This window comes from Panulirus ornatus, chromosome 12 (genome assembly GCF_036320965.1).
Source record: "Panulirus ornatus isolate Po-2019 chromosome 12, ASM3632096v1, whole genome shotgun sequence".
In the NCBI taxonomy this organism is placed as follows: Eukaryota; Metazoa; Arthropoda; class Malacostraca; order Decapoda; family Palinuridae; genus Panulirus; species Panulirus ornatus.
In genome coordinates this window covers 30,147,672-30,168,042 of record NC_092235.1, presented here as the reverse complement: position 1 = coordinate 30,168,042, position 20,371 = coordinate 30,147,672, and the positions used below count along the sequence as shown (strand labels likewise).

General features: G+C 51.0%; 2 protein-coding genes across 4 annotated transcripts in view; one reads left to right on the top strand and one right to left on the bottom strand.

The window, feature by feature from the left end:
* The window catches only part of LOC139751993 (uncharacterized), a 94,231-nt gene extending 79,015 nt beyond the window's left edge, over nucleotides 1-15,216 (bottom strand). Inside the window, exons 1-2 of one of the 3 annotated variants that reach the window (XM_071667748.1) lie at nucleotides 12,995-15,216; nucleotides 3,029-3,093 (exon numbers count right to left, since the gene is read on the bottom strand). In XM_071667748.1, coding sequence (XP_071523849.1) covers nucleotides 3,029-3,076 — 48 coding nt within the window. In that variant the 5' untranslated portion in view covers nucleotides 3,077-3,093; nucleotides 12,995-15,216. The remainder of the gene's footprint in view (nucleotides 1-3,028; nucleotides 3,094-12,994) is intronic. The other 2 variants (XM_071667749.1, XM_071667750.1) reach the window with 2 other exon arrangements.
* Nucleotides 15,217-18,951: 3,735 nt separating this feature from the next.
* The window catches only part of LOC139751994 (ceramide-1-phosphate transfer protein-like), a 78,010-nt gene continuing 76,590 nt past the window's right edge, over nucleotides 18,952-20,371 (top strand). Inside the window, exon 1 of the mRNA XM_071667755.1 lies at nucleotides 18,952-19,088. The gene's annotated coding sequence lies outside the window, so the exon portion shown is untranslated. The remainder of the gene's footprint in view (nucleotides 19,089-20,371) is intronic.

Below are 20,371 nucleotides of genomic sequence, written 5' to 3'. Positions count from 1 at the left end.
TTTCATAGACTGCCAAACATTACCAGTGTTTTGAACTACCAAAAGTTATCAGTGTCATAAACTATCAAGTACCCATCCCACCCCGCCACGTGTCATAAACTGTCAAACATTTTCCAAGTGTCATAAACTGTCAATCATTCTTTTTGTATCATAAACTCAAACATTTTTCCAGTTATATAAACGTTCAATCACATCCACGTCTTATAAACAGTCATTTTTACAGTGTCATGTATTGTCAGTCAATCTCTCAGTGTCATAAACTGCCAGTCACTCTCCCGGTGTCATAACCTATCAATAATTCACCCAGTGTCATAAACCATCAAACATTTTCCCAGTGTCATTATCTATCAAACAGTTGCCCAGTATCATAAATTATCAGACATACTCCCACTTTCATAGAATGTCAAGCATTCTCTCAGCGTCATAAACCTGTTAAACATCCATCTCGTGTCACAGATTGTCAAACATTTTCCTAGTATCTTAAACTGTCAGTCATTCTCCCAGTGTCCTGTCAAACATTCACTGTGTCATAAACTATCATAAATCCTCCAGTGTCATATAATGAAATACTGTGTCATAAACTGTCAAACTTTCTCTCAGTGTCAAACTGTTATACTTTCCCTAGTGTCATAGTTTCTCCCAATGTATCACACGGTCAAACTACCCCAGTGCCAAAATTTCAAAAATTTCACCATTGTTATAAATTCAAAATTTTCCGTGTCACACACTATCAAAAGTTATCCCGTGTCATAAACTCAAATTTTCCCAGCTTATACTCTCAAACAACCTTCCAGTGTCATAAACTGTCTAAGATTTCCCCAGTGTTATAGACTAAGTCTCCCGATGCCATAACTCATTTTCTCAGTGAACTATAAACTGTCTAATATTCTCCTAGTGATCATAAACTGTGAATCATTCTCCTAGAGTATCATAAACTGTCTAACTTTCTCCTAGTGATCATAAATTGTCTAACATTATCCCAGTGTATCATAAACTGTCTAGCATATTCCTAGTGTACCATAAACTGTCTAACATTCCCCTAATTGTCATAAACTGTCCAACATTCTCCTAGTGATCATAAACTGTCTAACATTCTCCCAGTGTGTCATGCATCAACTAACATTTCTTGTGTCATAAAGTCAACATTGACACAGAGTGTTATAACTATTTCATATCCTTTGTCATAATATCTGACATTCACTCAGTGTCATACACAAACATTTTCAGTCTTATAAACTGTGATAGTATTATATGCTGCTTTACATTTTTCCGGTGTAATATATATCGTCTACCATTCTCTTAGTGTCATAAACTGCTTAACATTCTCTCGGTTTGGCATAAACCGTCTACCTTCCTTTTAGTGCCATAAACCGTCTACCTTCCTTTTAGTGCCATAAACCGTCTACCTTCCTTTTAGTGTCATAAACCGTCTACCTTCCTTTTAGTGCCATAAACCGTCTACCTTCCTTTTAGTGCCATAAACCGTCTACCTTCCTTTTAGTGCCATAAACCGTCTACCTTCCTTTTAGTGCCATAAACCGCTTGATATTCTTCTGCTGTGTCATAAATGCTTGTACCATTCTTCCAGTGCTATAAACTGTTTAACATTCTTCAGTGTCATAAAATCTCAGCCGCTTTCCAGTTTGCCACAAACTGCTCCACTTTCAGTGTGTCACATAATGTCTTATTCTCCCCAGTTTAACACCAACTCCCCTAGCGTGCTCCCAGTGTGTCGTAAACTGCCTGTGTGTCGGTTGTCAGTATTATAATTACATGTCTACCATGCAAACTACACCAGTCTCTACCACACGCACTACCTCTGTCTATATTACACACACACACACACCACTTCTGTCTCTACCACACACAGTACATCTGTCTATACCACACACACTACTTCTGTCTCTACCACACACAGTACATCTGTCTATACCACACACACCACTTCTGTCTCTACCACACACAGTACATCTGTCTATACCACACACACTACTTCTGTCTCTACCACACACAGTACATCTGTCTATACCACACACACTACTTCTGTCTCTACCACACACAGTACATCTGTCTATACCACACACACTACTTCTGTCTCTACCACACACAGTACATCTGTCTATACCACACACACTACTTCTGTCTCTACCACACACAGTACATCTGTCTATACCACACACACTACTTCTGTCTCTACCACACACAGTACATCTGTCTATACCACACACACTACTTCTGTCTCTACCACACACAGTACATCTGTCTATACCACACACACACACTACTTCTGTCTCTACCACACACAATACCTCTGTCTATACCACACACACACTACTTCTGTCTCTACCACACACAGTACATCTGTCTATACCACACACACACTACTTCTGTCTCTACCACACACAGTACATCTGTCTATACCACACACACACTACTTCTGTATCTACCACACACAGTACCTCTGTCTGTACCACACACACACTACTGCTTCTACCATACACAATACTTCTGTCCTTACCACACACACACACACACACACACACACACACACACACACACACACGCACACACACACACACACACACACACACACACACACACACACACACACACACACACACACAACCTCTGTCTCTACCACACACACACTACCTCTGTCTCTACCACACACATTACTTCTGTCTCTACCACACACAGTACCTCTGTCTATACCACACACACACTACTTCTGTCTCTACCACACACACTACTTCTGCCTCTACCACACAAACTACTTCTGTCTCTACCACACACACTTCCTCTGTTTATACCACACACACTACTTCTGTCTCTACCACACACAGTACCTCTGTCTATACCACACACACACTACTTCTGTCTCTACAACACACAATACTTTTGTCTCTACCGCACACAGTAACTCTGTCTATACCACACACAGACTACTTCTCTCTCTACCTCACACAATACTTCTGTCTCTACCCACACACTCCCACTATCTCTCTACTTCACACACTAAAACACTAACCGTCTCTCTACCACAAACATGACCTGAGTGAGTGGTGTGCTGCCACATTTGCCAGGCATGTCTTCCTGCAACACAGAAGATCTGGTGTTACTCATGTTGGATTACTGATGCTTTGTTGTGTTAGTGAGTGGAGAGTTAGTGATGCTTTGTTGTGTTAGTGAGTGGAGAGTTAGTGATGCTTTGTTGTGTTAGTGAGTGGAGAGTTAGTGATGCTTTGTTGTGTTAGTGAGTGGAGAGTTAGTGATGCTTTGTTGTGTTAGTGAGTGGAGAGTTAGTGATGCTTTGTTGTGTTAGTGATGCTTTGTTGTGTTAGTGAGTGGAGAGTTAGTGATGCTTTGTTGTGTTAGTGAGTGGAGAGTTAGTGATGCTTTGTTGTGTTAGTGATGCTTTGTTGTGTTAGTGAGTGGAGAGTTAGTGATGCTTTGTTGTGTTAGTGAGTGGAGAGTTAGTGATGCTTTGTTGTGTTAGTGAGTGGAGAGTTAGTGATGCTTTGTTGTGTTAGTGAGTGGGGAGTTAGTGATGCTTTGTTGTGTTAGTGATGCTTTGTTGTGTCAGTGAGTGGAGAGTTAGTGATGCTTTGTTGTGTTAGTGAGTGGAGAGTTAGTGATGCTTTGTTGTGTTAGTGAGTGGAGAGTTAGTGATGCTTTGTTGTGTTAGTGACTGGAGAGTTAGTGATGCTTTGTTGTGTTATGGTGAGATTGGTTGTGGTGGCATTTGTGTTGTGTGTGGTGCCTTGTTGTGTTATGTGTGGGTGGAGTGGTAGTAGATCTTGGTTGGGGTTGGATTGGAAGTAGATATGCTTGTGTTGGCATGTGGTGTAGACTGGTTTGTGGTGGTCATGTGGTGTAGATTGTGTGGTGGCTATGTGTAGATTGTGTGGTGGCATGTGGTTAGATCTGGTGTGGTGGCCATTTGGTGTAGATCTGGAGTGGTGGCATAGTGTGTAGATCTGGTGTGGTGCCATGTGGTGTAGATCTGGTTGTGTGGCCTTTATGGTGTAGATTGGTGTGGTGGCATTGGTAACCTGTTGTGGTGGCATGTGGTGTAGTATGGTGTGGTGGCATGTGGTGTAGATCTGGTGTGGTGGCCAATGGTGTAGATCTGGTGTGGTTTGGCCATTTGGTGGTAGATCTGGTGTGGTAGGCCGTGGTGTAGAGTCGGTGGTGTTAGCCTGTGGTGTAGATCAGGTGTGGTGGCCATGTGGTGTAGATCTGGTGTGGTGGCCATGTGGTGTAGATCTGGTGTGGTGGCCATTTGGTGTAGATCTGGTGTGGTGGCCATGTGGTGTAGATCTGGTGTGGTGGCCATGTGGTGTAGATCTGGTGTGGTGGCCATGTGGTGTAGATCTGGTGTGGTGGCCATATGGTGTAGATCTGGTGTGGTGGCCATGTGGTGTAGATCTGGTGTGGTGGCCATGTGGTGTAGATCTGGTGTGGTGGCCATGTGGTGTAGATCTGGTGTGGTGGCCATGTGGTGTAGATCTGGTGTGTTAGCCATGTGGTGTAGATGTGGTGTGTTGGCCATGTGGTGTAGATCTGGTGTGGTGGCCATGTGGTGTAGATCTGGTGTGGTGGCCATGTGGTGTAGATCTGGTGTGGCCATGTGATGTAGATCTGGTGTGGTGGCCATGTGGTGTAGATCTGGTGTGTTAGCCATGTGGTGTAGATCTGGTGTGGTGGCCATGTGGTGTAGATCTGGTGTGGTGGCCATGAGGTGTAAATCTGATGTGGTGGCCATGTGGTGTAGATCTGGTGTGGTGGCCATGTGGTGTAGATCTGGTGTGTTGGCCATGTGGTGTAGATCTGATGTGGCCATGTGATGTAGATCTGGTGTGTTAGCCATGTGTTGTAGATCTGGTGTGGTGGCCTTGTGATGTAGATCTGGTGTGGTGGCCATGTGATGTAGATCTGATGTGGCCATGTGATGTAGATCTGGTGTGTTAGCCATGTGTTGTAGATCTGGTGTGGTGGCCTTGTGATGTAGATCTGGTGTGGTGGCCATGTGGTGTAGATGTGGTGTGGTGGCCATGTGGTATAGATCTGGTGTGGTGGCCATGTGAGTAGATCTGGTGTGGTGGCCATGTGATGTAGATCTGAGTGGTGGCCATGTGATGTAGATCTGGTTGTGGTGGCCATGTGTTGTAGATCTGGTGTGGTGGCCATGTGATGTAGATCTGGTGTGTGCCATGTGGGTAATCTGGTGTGGTGGCCATGTGGTGTAGATCTGGTGTGGTGGCCATGTGGTGTAGATCTGGTGTGGTGGCCATGTGGTGTAGATCTGGTGTGGTGGCCATGTGGTGTAGATCTGGTGTGTGGCCATGTGGTGTAGATCTGGTGTGGTGGCCATGTGGTGTAGATCTGGTGTGGTGGCCATGTGGTGTAGATCTGGTGTGGTGGCCATGTGGTGTAGATCTGGTGTGGTGGCCATGTGGTGTAGATCTGGTGTGGTGGCCATGTGGTGTAGATCTGGTGTGGTGGCCATGTGGTGTAGATCTGGTGTGGTGGCCATGTGGTGTAGATCTGGTGTGGTGGCCATGTGGTGTAGATCTGGTGTGGTGGCCATGTGGTGTAGATCTGGTGTGGTGGCCATGTGGTGTAGATCTGGTGTGGTGGCCATGTGGTGTAGATCTGGTGTGGTGGCCATGTGGTGTAGATCTGGTGTGGTGGCCATGTGGTGTAGATCTGGTGTGGTGGCCATGTGGTGTAGATCTGGTGTGGTGGCCATGTGGTGTAGATCTGGTGTGGTGGCCATGTGGTGTAGATCTGGTGTGGTGGCCATGTGGTGTAGATCTGGTGTGGTGGCCATGTGGTGTAGATCTGGTGTGGTGGCCATGTGGTGTAGATCTGGTGTGGTGGCCATGTGGTGTAGATCTGGTGTGGTGGCCATGTGGTGTAGATCTGGTGTGGTGGCCATGTGGTGTAGATCTGGTGTGGTGGCCATGTGGTGTAGATCTGGTGTGGTGGCCATGTGGTGTAGATCTGGTGTGGTGGCCATGTGGTGTAGATCTGGTGTGGTGGCCATGTGGTGTAGATGTGGTGTGGTGGCCATGTGGTGTAGATCTGGTGTGGTGGCCATGTGATGTAGATCTGGTGTGGTGGCCATGTGATGTAGATCTGATGTGGCCATGTGATGTAGATCTGGTGTGTTAGCCATGTGGTGTAGATCTGGTGTGGTGGCCATGTGGTGTAGATCTGGTGTGGTGGCCATGTGGTGTAGATCTGGTGTGGTGGCCATGTGGTGTAGATCTGGTGTGGTGGCCATGTGGTGTAGATCTGGTGTGGTGGCCATGTGGTGTAGATCTGGTGTGGTGGCCATGTGGTGTAGATCTGGTGTGTTAGCCATGTGGTGTAGATCTGGTGTGGTGGCCATGTGGTGTAGATCTGGTGTGGTGGCCATGTGGTGTAGATCTGGTGTGGTGGCCATGTGGTGTAGATCTGGTGTGGTGCCATGTGGTGTAGATCTGGTGTGGTGGCCATGTGGTGTAGATCTGGTGTGGTGGCCATGTGGTGTAGATCTGGTGTGGCCATGTGGTGTAGATCTGGTGTGGTGGCCATGTGGTGTAGATCTGGTGTGGTGGCCATGTGGTGTAGATCTGGTGTGGTGGCCATGTGGTGTAGATCTGGTGTGGTGGCCATGTGGTGTAGATCTGGTGTGGGCCATGTGGTGTAGATCTGGTGTGGTGGCCATGTGGTGTAGATCTGGTGTGGTGGCCATGTGGTGTAGATCTGGTGTGTTAGCCATGTGGTGTAGATCTGGTGTGGTGGCCATGTGGTGTAGATCTGGTGTGGTGGCCATGTGGTGTAGATCTGGTGTGGTGGCCATGTGGTGTAGATCTGGTGTGGTGGCCATGTGGTGTAGATCTGGTGTGGTGGCCATGTGGTGTAGATCTGGTGTGGTGGCCATTTGGTGTAGATCTGGTGTGGTAGCCATGTGGTGTAGATCTGGTGTGGCTATGTGGTGTAGATCTGGTGTGGCCATGTGGTGTAGATCTGTTGTGGCCAGGTAGTGTAGCGCTGGTGTGACCATGTAGTGTAGAGCTGGTGTGACCATGTAGTGTAGAGCTGGCGTGACCATGTGTTGTAGAGCTCGTGTGGCCATGTAGTGTAGAGTTGATGTGACCATGTAGTGTAGAGCTGGTGTGACCATGTAGTGTAGAGCTGGTATGACCAGGTAGTGTAGATCTGATGTGACCATGTAGTGTAGAGCTGGTGTGACCATGTAGTGTAGAGCTGATGTGACCATGTAGTGTAGAGCTGGTGTGACCATATAGTGTAGAGCTGGTGTGACCATGTAGTGTAGAGCTGGTATGACCAGGTAGTGTAGAGCTGGTGTGGCCATGTAGTGTAGAGCTAGTGTGACCATGTAGTGTAGAGCTGATGTGGCCATGTAGTGTAGAGCTGGTGTGACCATGTGGTGTAGAGCTGGTGTGGCCATGTAGTGTAGAGCTGGTGTGACCATGTACTGTAGAGCTGGTGTGGCCATGTGGTGTAGAGCTGGTGTGACCATGTACTGTAGAGCTGGTGTAACCATGCACTGTACAGCTGGTGTGACCATGTAGTGTAGAGCTGGTGTGACCATGTAGTGTAGAGCTGTTGTGACCATGTAGTGTACAGCTAATATGACCATGTAGTGTAGAGCTGGTACGACCAGGTAGTGTAGAGCTGGTGTGACCGTGTAATGTAGAGCTGGTATGACCAGGTAGTGTAGAGCTGGTTTGGCCAGGTAGTGAAAATCTGGTATGACCATATAGTGTAGATCTGGTGTGGCTAGGTAGTGTAGAGCTGGTGTGGCCAAGTAGTGTAGAGCTGGTATGACCAGGTAGTGTAGAGCTGGTTTGACCATGTAGTGTAGAGCTGGTGTGACCAGGTAGTGTGGAGTTGGTGTGACCATGTAGTGTAGAGCTGGTATGGCCAGGTAGTGTAGAGCTGGTATGACCAGGTATTGTAGAGCTGATATGACCATGTAGTGTAGAGCTGGTGTGGCCACGTAGTGTAGAGCTGGTGTGGCCATGTAGTGTAGAGCTGGTATGACCATGTAGTATAGAGCTAATATGACCATGTAGTGTAGAGCTGGTGTGGCCAGGTAGTGTAGAGCTGGTATGACCATGTAGTGTAGAGCTGGTGTGAACAGGTATTGTAGAGCTGGTATGACCAGGTAGTGAAGATCTGGTATGACCAGGTAGTGTAGAGCTCGTGTGAACAGGTAGTGTAGAGCTGGTATGACCAGGTGGTGAAAATCTGGTATGACCATTTAGTGTAGAGCTGGTGTGACCATGTAGTGTAGAGCTGGTGTGACCATGTAGTGTAGAGCTGGTGTGGCCAGGTAGTGAAAATCTGGTATGACCATGTAGTGTAGAGCTGGTGTGACCATGTAGTGTAGAGCTGGTGTGACCATGTAGTGTAGAGCTGGTGTAACCATGTAGTGTAGAGCTGGTGTGACCATGTAGTGTAGAGCTGATGTGACCATGTAGTGTAGAGCTGGAATGACTAGGTAGTGTAGAGCTGGTGTGACCATGTAGTGTAGAGCTGACATGACCATGTAGTGTAGAGCTGGTGTGGTCAGGTAGTGTAGAGCTGGTGTGGCCATGTAGTGTAGAGCTGGTATGACCATGTAGTGTAGAGCTGGTGTGGCCAGGTAGTGTAGATCTGATATGACCATGTAGTATAGAGCTGGTGTGGCCAGGTAGTGTAGAGCTGGTGTTGCCATGTAGTGTAGAGCTGGTTTGACCATGTAGTGTAGAGCTGATATGACCATGTAGTGTAGAGCTGGTATGCCCATGTAGTGTAGAGCTGATATGACCATGTAGTGTAGAGCTGGTGTGGTCAGGTAGTGTAGAGCTGGTGTGGCCATGTAGTGTAGAGCTGGTATGACCAGGTAGTGTAGAGCTGGTATGACCAGGTAGTGTAGAGCTGGTGTGACCATGTAGTGTAGAGCTGGTATGACCATGTATTGTAGAGTTGGTGTGACCAAGTAATGTAGAGCTGGTATGACCATGTTGTGTAGAGCTGGTGTAGCCAGGTAGGTTAGAGCTGGTGTGAACAGGTAGTGTAGAGCTGGTATGACCAGTTAGTGAAGATCTGGTATGAACAGGTAGTGTAGAGCTGGTGTGGCCAGGTAGTGTAGAGCTGGTATGACCAGGTGGTGAAAATCTGGTATGACCATTTAGTGTAGAGCTGGTGTGGCCAGGTATTGAAAATCTGGTATGACCATGTAGTGTAGAGCTGGTGTGACCATGTAGTGTAGAGCTGGTGTGACCATATAGTGTAGAGCTGGTGTAACCATGTAGTGTAGAGCTGGTGTGACAATGTAGTGTAGAACTGGTGTGACCAGGTAGTGTAGAGCTGATATGACCATGTAGTGCAGAGCTGGTGTGACCATGTAGTGTAGAGCTGGTGTAACCATGTAGTGTAGAGCTGGTTTGACCATGTAGTGTAGAGCTGGTATGACCAGGTAGTGTCGAGCTGGTATGACCAAGTAGTGTAGAGCTAGTGTGGCCATGTAGCGTAGAGCTGGTGTGACCATGTAGTGTAGAGCTAGTGTGACCATGTAGTGTAGAGCTGATATGACCATGTAGTGTAGAGCTGGTGTGACCAGGTAGTGTAGAGCTGGTGTTGTCATGTAGTGTAGAGCTGGTGTGACCATGTAGTGTAGAGCTGATATGACCATGTAGTGTAGAGCTGGTATGATTATGTAGTTTAGAGCTGGTGTGACCATGTAGTGTAGAGCTGGTATGACCAAGTAGTGTAAAGCTGGTTTGGCCAGGTAGTGTAGAGCTGGTGTAGCCAGGTAATGTAAAGCAATACTATGCCGGTTAATCAACTATATGGCTAGGTGGTATAGCACCAGTATGGTCTGCTAGTATAGCAACACTATGGCTATGTGGTATAGCAACAGTAAGCTCAGGTGGTATAGCAACAGATGGTCAGGTGGTATAGCAACAGTATGGTCAGGTGGTATAGCCACACTATGGCAAAGTCGAATAGCACCAGTGTGGTCTGTTAGTATAGCAACAATATGGCTAGGTGGTATAGCAATTATGGCTAGGTGGTATAGCAACACTATGGCCAGGTGGTATAGCAACAGTATGGTCAGGTTGTATAGCAACAGTATGGTCAGGTGGTATAGCAACAGTATGGTCAGGCTTTATAGCCTTACTATGGCAAGGTCGATAGCACCAGTATGGCCAGGTGGTATAGCAACAATATGGTCATGTGGTATAGCAACAGTGTGGTCAGGTGGTACAGCAACAGTATGGTCAGGTGGTATAGCCACACTATGGCCAGGTGGTATAGCAACACTATGGCCAGGTGGCATAGTCAACACTATTGCCAGGTTATATAGCAATACTATGGCCAGGTGGTATAGCATATTATGGCCAGTTAATATAGCAAGTGTATGGTCAGGCGGTATAGCAATACTATTGCCAGGTGGTATAGCAACACTATGGCCAGGTGGTATAGCAACAGTATGGTCAGGTGATATAGCAACAGTATGGTCAGGTGCTTTAGCAACAGTATGGTCAGGTGGTATAGCAACAGTGGTGGTCAAAAGGTATAGCAACAGTATTTGTCATGTGGTATAATGTTGCCATTATAGCAAGTGTTCATACTGTAATGTTACTTAGGTAAGCTACGACCTTACATCAGTTTACAGACATTAGGCTACCTGGTAAAGCTAGGCCCAGAAATTATTAGTTTGCAGACATTAGGCTACTTGGCTAAGGTAGGCCTATACATTGGTTTACAGATATTAGGTTACTTGGCTGAGGTAGGGCCATAAATTAGTTTACATACATTAGGCTACTTGGCTAAGATAGGCCCAAACATTAGTTTACAGACATTAGGTTACTTGGCTAAGCTAGGTCTATACATTGGTTTACAGATATTAGGTTAATTGGCTAAGGTAGGCCCATAAATTAGTTTACAGACATTAGGCTACTTAGGTAGGCCCATGAATTAGTTTACAGACATTAGGCTACTTAGGTAGGCCCATGAATTAGTTTACAGACATTAGGCTACTTAAGTAGGCCCATGAATTAGTTTACAGACATTAGGCTACTTAGGTAGGCCCATGAATTAGTTTACAGACATTAGGCTACTTAGGTAGGCCCATGAATTAGTTTACAGATATTAGGCTACTTAGGGAGGCCCATGAATTAGTTTACAGACATTAGGCTACTTAGGTAGGCCCATGAATTAGTTTACAGACATTAGGCTACATGGCTAAGATAGGCCCAAACATTAGTTTACAGGCATTAGGTTACTTGGCTAAGGTAGGCCCATACATTGGTTTACAGATATTAGGTTACTTGGCTAAGGTAGGCCCATACATTGGTTTACAGATATTAGGTTACTTGGCTAAGGTAGGCCTATACATTGGTTTACAGACATTAGGCTACTTGGCTAAGATAGGCCCAAACATTAGTTTACAGGCATTAGGTTACTTGGCTAAGCTAGGCCTATACATTGGTTTACAGACATTACGCTACTTGGCTAAGGTAGGCCCATACAATGGTTTACAGACATTACGCTACTTGGCTAAGGTAGGCCCATACATTGGTTTGCAGACATTAGGCTACTTGGCTAAGGTAGGCCCATACAATGGTTTACAGACATTAGGCTGCTTGGCTAAGGTAGGCCCATACAATGTTTACAAACATTAGGCTACTTAGGTAGGCCCATATATTGGTTTACAGACATTAGGCTACTTGGCTAAGGTAGGCCCATACAAGGGTTTACAGACATTAGGCTACTTGGCTGAGGTAGGCCCATACAATGGTTTACAGACATTAGGCTACTTGGCTAAGGTAGGCCCATACAATGGTTTACAGACATTAGGCTACTTGGCTAAGGTAGGCCCATACATTGGTTTACAGACATTAGGCTACTTGGCTAAGGTAGGCCCATACATTGGTTTACAGACATTAGGCTACTTGGCTAAGGTAGGCCCATACATTGGTTTACAGACATAAAGGTATTTGGCTGTCACATTATCGTCTAATGAAATACCATAGTCACGAACCAGGTATCTTTTTTATCTTACCACCGTACATATAAACTCTACCTATCATTACCTTAATTATCTTACCACCGTACATATAAACTCTACCTATCATTACCTTAATTATCTTACCACCGTACATATAAACTCTACCTATCATTACCTTAATTATCTTACCACCGTACATATAAACTCTACCTATCATTACCTTAATTATCTTACCACCGTACATATAAACTCTACCTATCATTACCTTAATTATCTTACCACCGTACATATAAACTCTACCTATCATTACCTTAATTATCTTACCACCGTACATATAAACTCTACCTATCATTACCTTAATTATCTTACCACCGTACATATATACTCTACCTATCATTACCTTAATTATCTTACCACCGTACATATAAACTCTACCTATCATTACCTTAATTATCTTACCACCGTACATATAAACTCTACCTATCATTACCTTAATTATCTTACCACCGTACATATAAACTCTACCTATCATTACCTTAATTATCTTACCACCGTACATATAAACTCTACCTATCATTACCTTAATTATCTTACCACCGTACATATAAACTCTACCTATCATTACCTTAATTATCTTACCACCGTACATATATACTCTACCTATCATTACCTTAATTATCTTACCACCGTACATATAAACTCTACCTATCATTACCTTAATTATCTTACCACCGTACATATAAACTCTACCTATCATCATCATCATCATCTAAGTGTTGTCTATATCCAAACATTAGTCTCCCATAGATTGTAAATTACCATTATTATCATACCAGAACCACCTTGGCAGTGCTGTGGTACCACTCATCAGTATCACCCTACCACTTACAGGTACACCCAGAGGGAGGCTGTGGTATACAACATATATGGTACACCCAGAGGGAGGGTGTAGTGTGTAGCGTTATGAATTACACTTACCGTGGTCTGGCCAAGTCCTGATGATGTCACTTGAAGATGGTCAACCTGACTGCTGGCCAGGGGAGTGGCTGTGACCCCTGATGACCTGGGGGAGTAGCTGTGACCCCTGGTGGCCTGGGGGAGTAGCTGTGGCCCCTGGTGGCCTGGGGGAGTAGCTGTGACCCCTGATGACCTGGGGGAGAGTCTGTGACCCCTGGTGGCCTGGGGGAGTAGCTGTGGCCCCTGGTGGCCTGGGGGAGTGGCTGTGACCCCTGATGACCTGGGGGAGTAGCTGTGGCCCCTGGTGGCCTGGGGGAGAGTCTGTGACCCCTGGTGGCCTGGGGGAGTAGCTGTGGCCCCTGGTGGCCTGGGGGAGAGGCTGTGACCCCTGGTGGCCTGGGGGAGTAGCTGTGGCCCCTGGTGGCCTGGGGAGAGTCTGTGACCCCTGGTGGCCTGGGGGAGTAGCTGTGGCCCCTGGTGGCCTGGGGGAGAGTCTGTGACCCCTCGTGGCCTGGGGGAGTAGCTGTGGCCCCTGGTGGCCTGGGGAGAGTCTGTGACCCCTGGTGGCCTGGGGGAGTAGCTGTGGCCCCTGGTGGCCTGGGGGAGAGTCTGTGACCCCTGGTGGCCTGGGGGAGTAGCTGTGGCCCCTGGTGGCCTGGGGAGAGTCTGTGACCCCTGGTGGCCTGGGGGAGTAGCTGTGGCCCCTGGTGGCCTGGGGGAGAGGCTGTAACCCCTTGTGGCCTGGGGGAGTGCCTGTGACCCCTGGTGGCCTGGGGAGAGGCTGTAACCCCTTGTGGCCTGGGGGAGTGACTGTGACCCCTCGTGACCTGGGGAGTGACTGTGACCCTTGGTGATCTGGGGGAGTGACTGTGACCCCTCGTGGCCTGGGGGTGTACCTGTGACCCCTCGTGGCCTGAAGCTGGGGTGTACGCGTCTCAGCTGTCACAAGTCAAGGACCGTCACACGGCACTGTTACCCTCACCACAAGGCACTGTTACCCTCACCACAAGGCACTGTTACCCTCACCACAAGGCACTGTTACCCTCACCACAAGGCATTGTTGCCCTCACCACAAGGCACTGTTGTCCTCACCACAAGGCACTGTTACCCTCACCACAAGGCACTGTTACCCTCACCACAAGGCACTGTTACCCTCACCACAAGGCATTGTTGCCCTCACCACAAGGCACTGTTGCCTTCACCACAAGGCACTGTTGCCCTCACCACAAGGCACTGTAGCCCTCACCACAAGGCACTGTTGCCCTCACCACAAGGCACTGTTGCCCTCACCACAAGGCACTGTAGCCCTCACCACAAGGCACTGTTGCCCTCACCACAAGGCATTGTTGCCCTCACCACAAGGCACTGTTACCCTCACCACAAGGCACTGTTGCCCTCACCACAAGGCACTGTTGCCTTCACCACAAGGCACTGTTGCCCTCACCACAAGGCACTGTTGCCCTCACCACAAGGCAATGTTACCTTCACCACATGGCACTGTTGCCTTCACCACAAAGCACTGTTGCCTTCACCACAAGGCACTGTTACCCTCACCACAAGGCACTGTTACCCTCACCACAAGGCACTGTTACCCTCACCACAAGGCACTGTTACCCTCACCACAAGGCACGAAATCTGATTCCTGTTGTTCATTGCACCAAGCAGAGCAGTGCACCAGCAGTGGCATTGTATCACGGCCGACATGACACCAATGGCGAATGTGTTACACCCAGCTCTTCAATGCACCCAGATGTGCGTTACACCCAGCTCTTCACTGCACCCATATGTGCGTTACACCCAGCTCTTCACTGCACCCAGATGTGCGTTACACCCAGCTCTTCACTGCACCCAGATGTGCGTTACACCCAGCTCTTCAATGCACCCAGATGTGCGTTACACCCAGCTCTTCACTGTACCCAGGTGGATGTTACACTCAGCTCTTCACTGAACCCAGATGGGCATAACACCCAGCTCTTCACTGCACACGGATGAACGTTGCACCCAGCTCTTCACTGTGCCCAGATAACCGTTACGCCCAGCTCTTCAATGCTCCCAGGTGGTTGTTACAGCCAGCTCTTCACTGCACCCAGATGGGCGTTACACCCAGCTTTTCACTGCAGGCACCTGTGTGTGTGTGTGTGTGTGTTTGTGTGTGTGTCAGTCAGTGTAGTGAGACGGATGGTGGGGGAGGAAGATGGGTACTGGGGCGGTGGTAATGTTAGCAGCCAGCCCCGCCCGTCCTGGCTACAGAGCCTGCCAACTTCTGCCCAACCACAGTGCCTGCCAACATTACCCTCCCACATGCCTGCCTCCCTCACACCACCCCCATATATCTCCTCCCGCCACCCAAGTACACCTCCTCCCTCCACCCAGATACATCCTCTCCCTCCACCCTGCTTGTACTACTGAAACCCTGCCTGTGCTGTTGGAACCCTGCCTGTGCTGCTGGAGCCCTGCCTGTGCTGTTGGAACCCTGCCTGTGCTGCTGGAGCCCTGCCTGTGCTGTTGGAACCCTGCCTGTGCTGCTGGAGCCCTGCCTGTGCTGTTGGAACCCTGCCTGTGCTGCTGGAGCCCTCATTGTGCTGATGAAGCCCTGCCTGTGCTGCTGGAACCCTGCCTGTGCTGCTAGTGCCCTACCTGTACTGCTGGAGCCCTGTCTGTGTCGCTGGAGCCCTGTCTGTGTCGCTGGAGCCCTGCCTGTGCTGCTGGTGCCCTACCTGTGCTGCTGGAACCCTGCCTGTGCTGCTGGAACCCTGCCTGTGCTGCTGGTGCCCTGCCTGTACTGCTGGAGACCTGTCTGTGCTGCTGGAGCCCTGCCTGTGCTTCTGGTGCCCTATCTGTGCTGCTGGAACCCTGACTGTGCTGCTGGAGCCCTGACTATGCTGCCGGAGCATTGCCTGTGCAGCCAGTGCCCTGCCTGTGCTGCTGGAGCCCTGTCTGTGCCGTTGGAACCCTGCCTATGCTGCTGGAGCCCTCATTGTGCTGATGAAGCCCTGCCTGTGCTGCTGGAACCCTGCCTGTGCTGCTGGTGCCCTGTCTGAACTGCTGGAGCCCTGTCTGTGCTGCTGGTGCCCTGTCTGAACTGCTGGAGCCCTGACTGTGCTGCCGGAGCATTGCCTGTGCAGCTAGTGCCCTGTCTGTACTGCTGGAGCTCTGTCTGTGCTGCTGGAGCCCTGAGTGTGCTGCCGGAGCATTGCCTGTGCTGCTAGTGCCCTGTCTGTACTGCTGGAGCTCTGTCTGTGCTGCTGGAGCCCTGCCTGTGCTGCTGGAGCCCTGACTGTGCTGCCGGATCATTGCATGTCCAGCTAGTGCCCTGTCTGTACTGCTGGAGCCCTGTCTGTGCTGCTGGAGCTCTGATTGTGCTGCCGGAGCATTGCATGTGCAGCTGGTGCCCTGTCTGTACTGCTGGAGCCCTGTGCTGCTGGAACCCTGCCTGTGCTGCTGGTGCCCTACTTATGCTGCTGGAGCCCTGCCTGTGCTGCTGGTGCCCTACCTGTGCTGCTGGAACCCTGCCTGTGCTGCTGGAACCCTGCCTGTGCTGCTGGTGCCCTGCCTGTACTGCTGGAGACCTGTCTGTGTCGCTGGAGCCCTGCCTGTACTGCTGGTGCCCTATCTGTGCTGCTGGAACCCTGACTGTGCTGCTAGAGCCCTGACTGTGCTGCCGGAGCATTGCCTGTGCAGCAAGTGCCCTGCCTGTGCTGCTGGAGCCCTGTCTGTGCCGTTGGAACCCTGCCTGTGCTGCTGGAGCCCTCATTGTGCTGATGAAGCCCTGCCTGTGCTGCTGGAACCCTGCCTGTGCTGCAGGTGCCCTACTTGTGCTGCTGGAGCCCTGCCTGTGCTGCTGGAACCCTGCCTGTGCTGCTAGTGCCCTGCCTGTGCTGCTGGAACCCTGCCTGTGCTGCTGGAGCCCTGCCTGTGCTGCTGGTGCCCTACCTGTGCTGCTGGAGCCCTGCCTGTGCTGCTGGAACCCTGCATGTGCTGCTGGAACCATGCCCGTGCTGATGGAGCTTTGCCTATTTTGCTGGAACCCTGAATGTGTTGCTGGAGCCCTGTCTATGCTGCTGGAGCCCTGCCTGTGCTGCTGGAGTCCTACCTATGCTGCTGGAGGCCCTGCCTGTGCTGCTGGAACCCTGCCTGTGCTGCTGGAGCCCTGTCTGTGCTGCTGGAGCTCTGCCTGTGCTGCTGGAACCCTGCCTGTGCTGCTGGAACCCTGCATGTGCTGCTGGAACCCTGCATGTGCTGCTGGAGCATTGCCTATGTTGCTGGAGCCCTGCCTGTGCTGCTGGAGCCCTGCCGATGCTGCTGGAGCCCTGCTTGTGTGGCTTGAACCCTGCCTGTGCTGCTGGAGCATTGTCTATGTTGCTGGAACACTGCCTGTGCTGCTAGAGCCCTGCCTATGCTGCTGGAGCCCTGCCTATGCTGCCGAAGCCCTGTCTGTGCTGCTGGGGCCCTGCCTGTGCTGATGAAGCCCTGCCTGTGCTGCTGGAACCCTGCCTGTGCTGCAGGTGCCCTACTTGTGCTGCTGGAGCCCTGCCTGTGCTGCTGGAACCCTGCCTGTGCTGCTAGTGCCCTGCCTGTGCTGCTGGAACCCTGCATGTGCTGCTGGAGCATTGCCTATGTTGCTGGAGCCCTGCCTGTGCTGCTGGAGCCCTGCCGATGCTGCTGGAGCCCTGCTTGTGTGGCTTGAACGCTGCCTGTGCTGCTGGAGCATTGTCTATTTTGCTGGAACACTGCCTGTGCTGCTGGAGCCCTGCCTATGCTGCCGAAGCCCTGCCTGTGCTGCTGGGGCCCCGCCTGTGCTGCTGAAACCCTGCCTGTGCTGTTGGAACCCTGCCTGTGCTGCTGGAGCCCTGCCTGTGCTGCTGGTGCCCTGCCTATGTTGCTGGAGCCCTGCTTGTGCTGCTGGTGCCCTGCCTATGCTGCTGGAGCCCTGCCTATACTGCTGGAACCCTGCCTGTGCTGCTAGTGCCCTGCCTGTGCTGCTGGAATCCTGCCTGTGCTGCTGGAGCCCTGCCTGTGCTGCTGGTGCCCTACCTGTGCTGCTGGAGCCCTGCCTGTGCTGCTGGAACCCTGCATGTGCTGCTGGAACCATGCCCGTGCTGATGGAGCATTGCCTATTTTGCTGGAACCCTGAATGTGTTGCTGGAGTCCTGTCTATGCTGCTGGAGCCCTGCCTGTGCTGCTGGAGTCCTACCTATGCTGCTGGAGCCCTGCCTGTGCTGCTGGAACCCTGCCTGTGCTGCTGGAGCCCTGTCTGTGCTGCTGGAGCTCTGCCTGTGCTGCTGGAGCCCTGCCTGTGCTGCTGGAACCCTGCATGTGCTGCTGGAACCCTGCATGTGCTGCTGGAGCATTGCCTATGTTGCTGGAGCCCTGCCTGTGCTGCTGGAGCCCTGCCGATGCTGCTGGAGCCCTGCTTGTGTGGCTTGAACGCTGCCTGTGCTGCTGGAGCATTGTCTATTTTGCTGGAACACTGCCTGTGCTGCTGGAGCCCTGCCTATGCTGCCGAAGCCCTGCCTGTGCTGCTGGGGCCCCGCCTGTGCTGCTGAAACCCTGCCTGTGCTGTTGGAACCCTGCCTGTGCTGCTGGAGCCCTGCCTGTGCTGCTGGTGCCCTGCTTATGTTGCTGGAGCCCTGCTTGTGCTGCTGGTGCCCTGCCTATGCTGCTGGCGCCCTGCCTGTGCTGCTGCAGCCCTGCCTATACCGCTGGAGCCCTGCCTGTGCTGCTGGAGCCCTGCCTGTGCTGCTGGTGCCCTGCCTATGCTGCTGGAGCCCTGCCTGTGCTGCTGCAGCCCTGCCTATACCGCTGGAGCCCTGCCTTTGCTGCTAGAAACCTGCCTTTGCTATTGGAACCCTGCCTGTGCGGCTGGAACCCTGCCTGTGCTGATGGAACCCTGCCTGTGTGCCTGAGCCCTGCCTGTGCTGCTGGAGCCCTACCTGGGCTGCTGGAGCCCTACCAATGCTGCTGGAGCCCTGCCTGTCCTGTTGGAACCCGGCCTGAGCTGCTAGAACCCTACCTATGCTGCTAGAGCTCTGCCTATGCTACTGGAGCCTTGTCCGTCACTGTATGTCTTCCGGTGATTCACGCAGCGGTAGCGTCAGTGTGTTTATGGATCCCGGTGAGAACCGACCTGCTTCTGCTGGGTTGGTTTGCTGCAGTGGTTCAGCAGTGGTGACGTGTGGTGCAGCAGTGGTAATGTGTGGTGCAGCAGTGGTGACGTGTGGTGCAGCAGTGGTAATGTGTGGTGCAGCAGTGGTGACGTGTGGTGCAGCAGTGGTAATGTGTGGTGCAGCAGTGGTGACGTGTGGTGCAGCAGTGGTAATGTGTGGTGCAGCAGTGGTGACGTGTGGTGCAGCAGTGGTGACGTGTGGTGCAGGAGTGGTAATGTGTGGTGCAGCAGTGGTGACGTGTGGTGCAGCAGTGGTGACGTGTGGTGCAGCAGTGGTGACGTGTGGTGCAGCAGTGGTGACGTGTGGTGCAGCAGTGGTGACGTGTGGTGCAGCAGTGGTAATGTGTGGTGCAGCAGTGGTGACGTGTGGTGCAGGAGTGGTAATGTGTGGTGCAGCAGTGGTGACGTGTGGTGCAGGAGTGGTGACGTACGGTGCAGGAGTGGTAATGTGTGGTGCAGCAGTGGTGACGTGTAGTGCAGCAGTGGTGACGTGTGGTGCAGCAGTGGTAATGTGTGGTGCAGCAGTGGTAATGTGTGGTGCAGCAGTGGTAATGTGTGGTGCAGCAGTGGTGACGTGTGGTGCAGCAGTGGTAATGTGTGGTGCAGCAGTGGTGACGTGTGGTGCAGCAGTGGTGACGTGTGGTGCAGGATTTGTAGTGTGTGTTGCAGCAGTGGTGACGTGTGGTGCACCAGTAGTGACGTGTGGTGCAGGAGTGGTGATGTGTGGTGCAGCAGTGATGACGTGTGGTGCAGGAGTGGTGATGTGTGGTGCAGCAGTGATGACGTGTAGTGCAGCAGTGGTGACGTGTGGTGCACCAGTAGTGACGTGTGGTGCAGCAGTGGTAATGTGTGGTGCAGCAGTGGTGACGTGTGGTGCAGGATTTGTAGTGTGTGTTGTAGCAGTGGTGACGTGTGGTGCAGCAGTGGTGACGTGTGGTGCAGCAGTGGTGACGTGTGGTGCACCAGTAGTGACGTGTGGTGCAGCAGTGGTGATGTGTGGTGCAGCAGTGGTGACGTGTGGTGCAGCAGTGATGACGTGTAGTGCAGCAGTGGTGACGTGTGGTGCACCAGTAGTGACGTGTGGTGCAGGAGTGGTAATGTGTGGTGGAGCAGTGATGACGTGTAGTGCAGCAGTGGTGACGTGTGGTGCACCAGTAGTGGCGTGTGGTACAGGAGTGGTAATGTGTGGTGCAGCAGTGGTGACGTGTGGTGCAGCAGTGGTGACGTGTGGT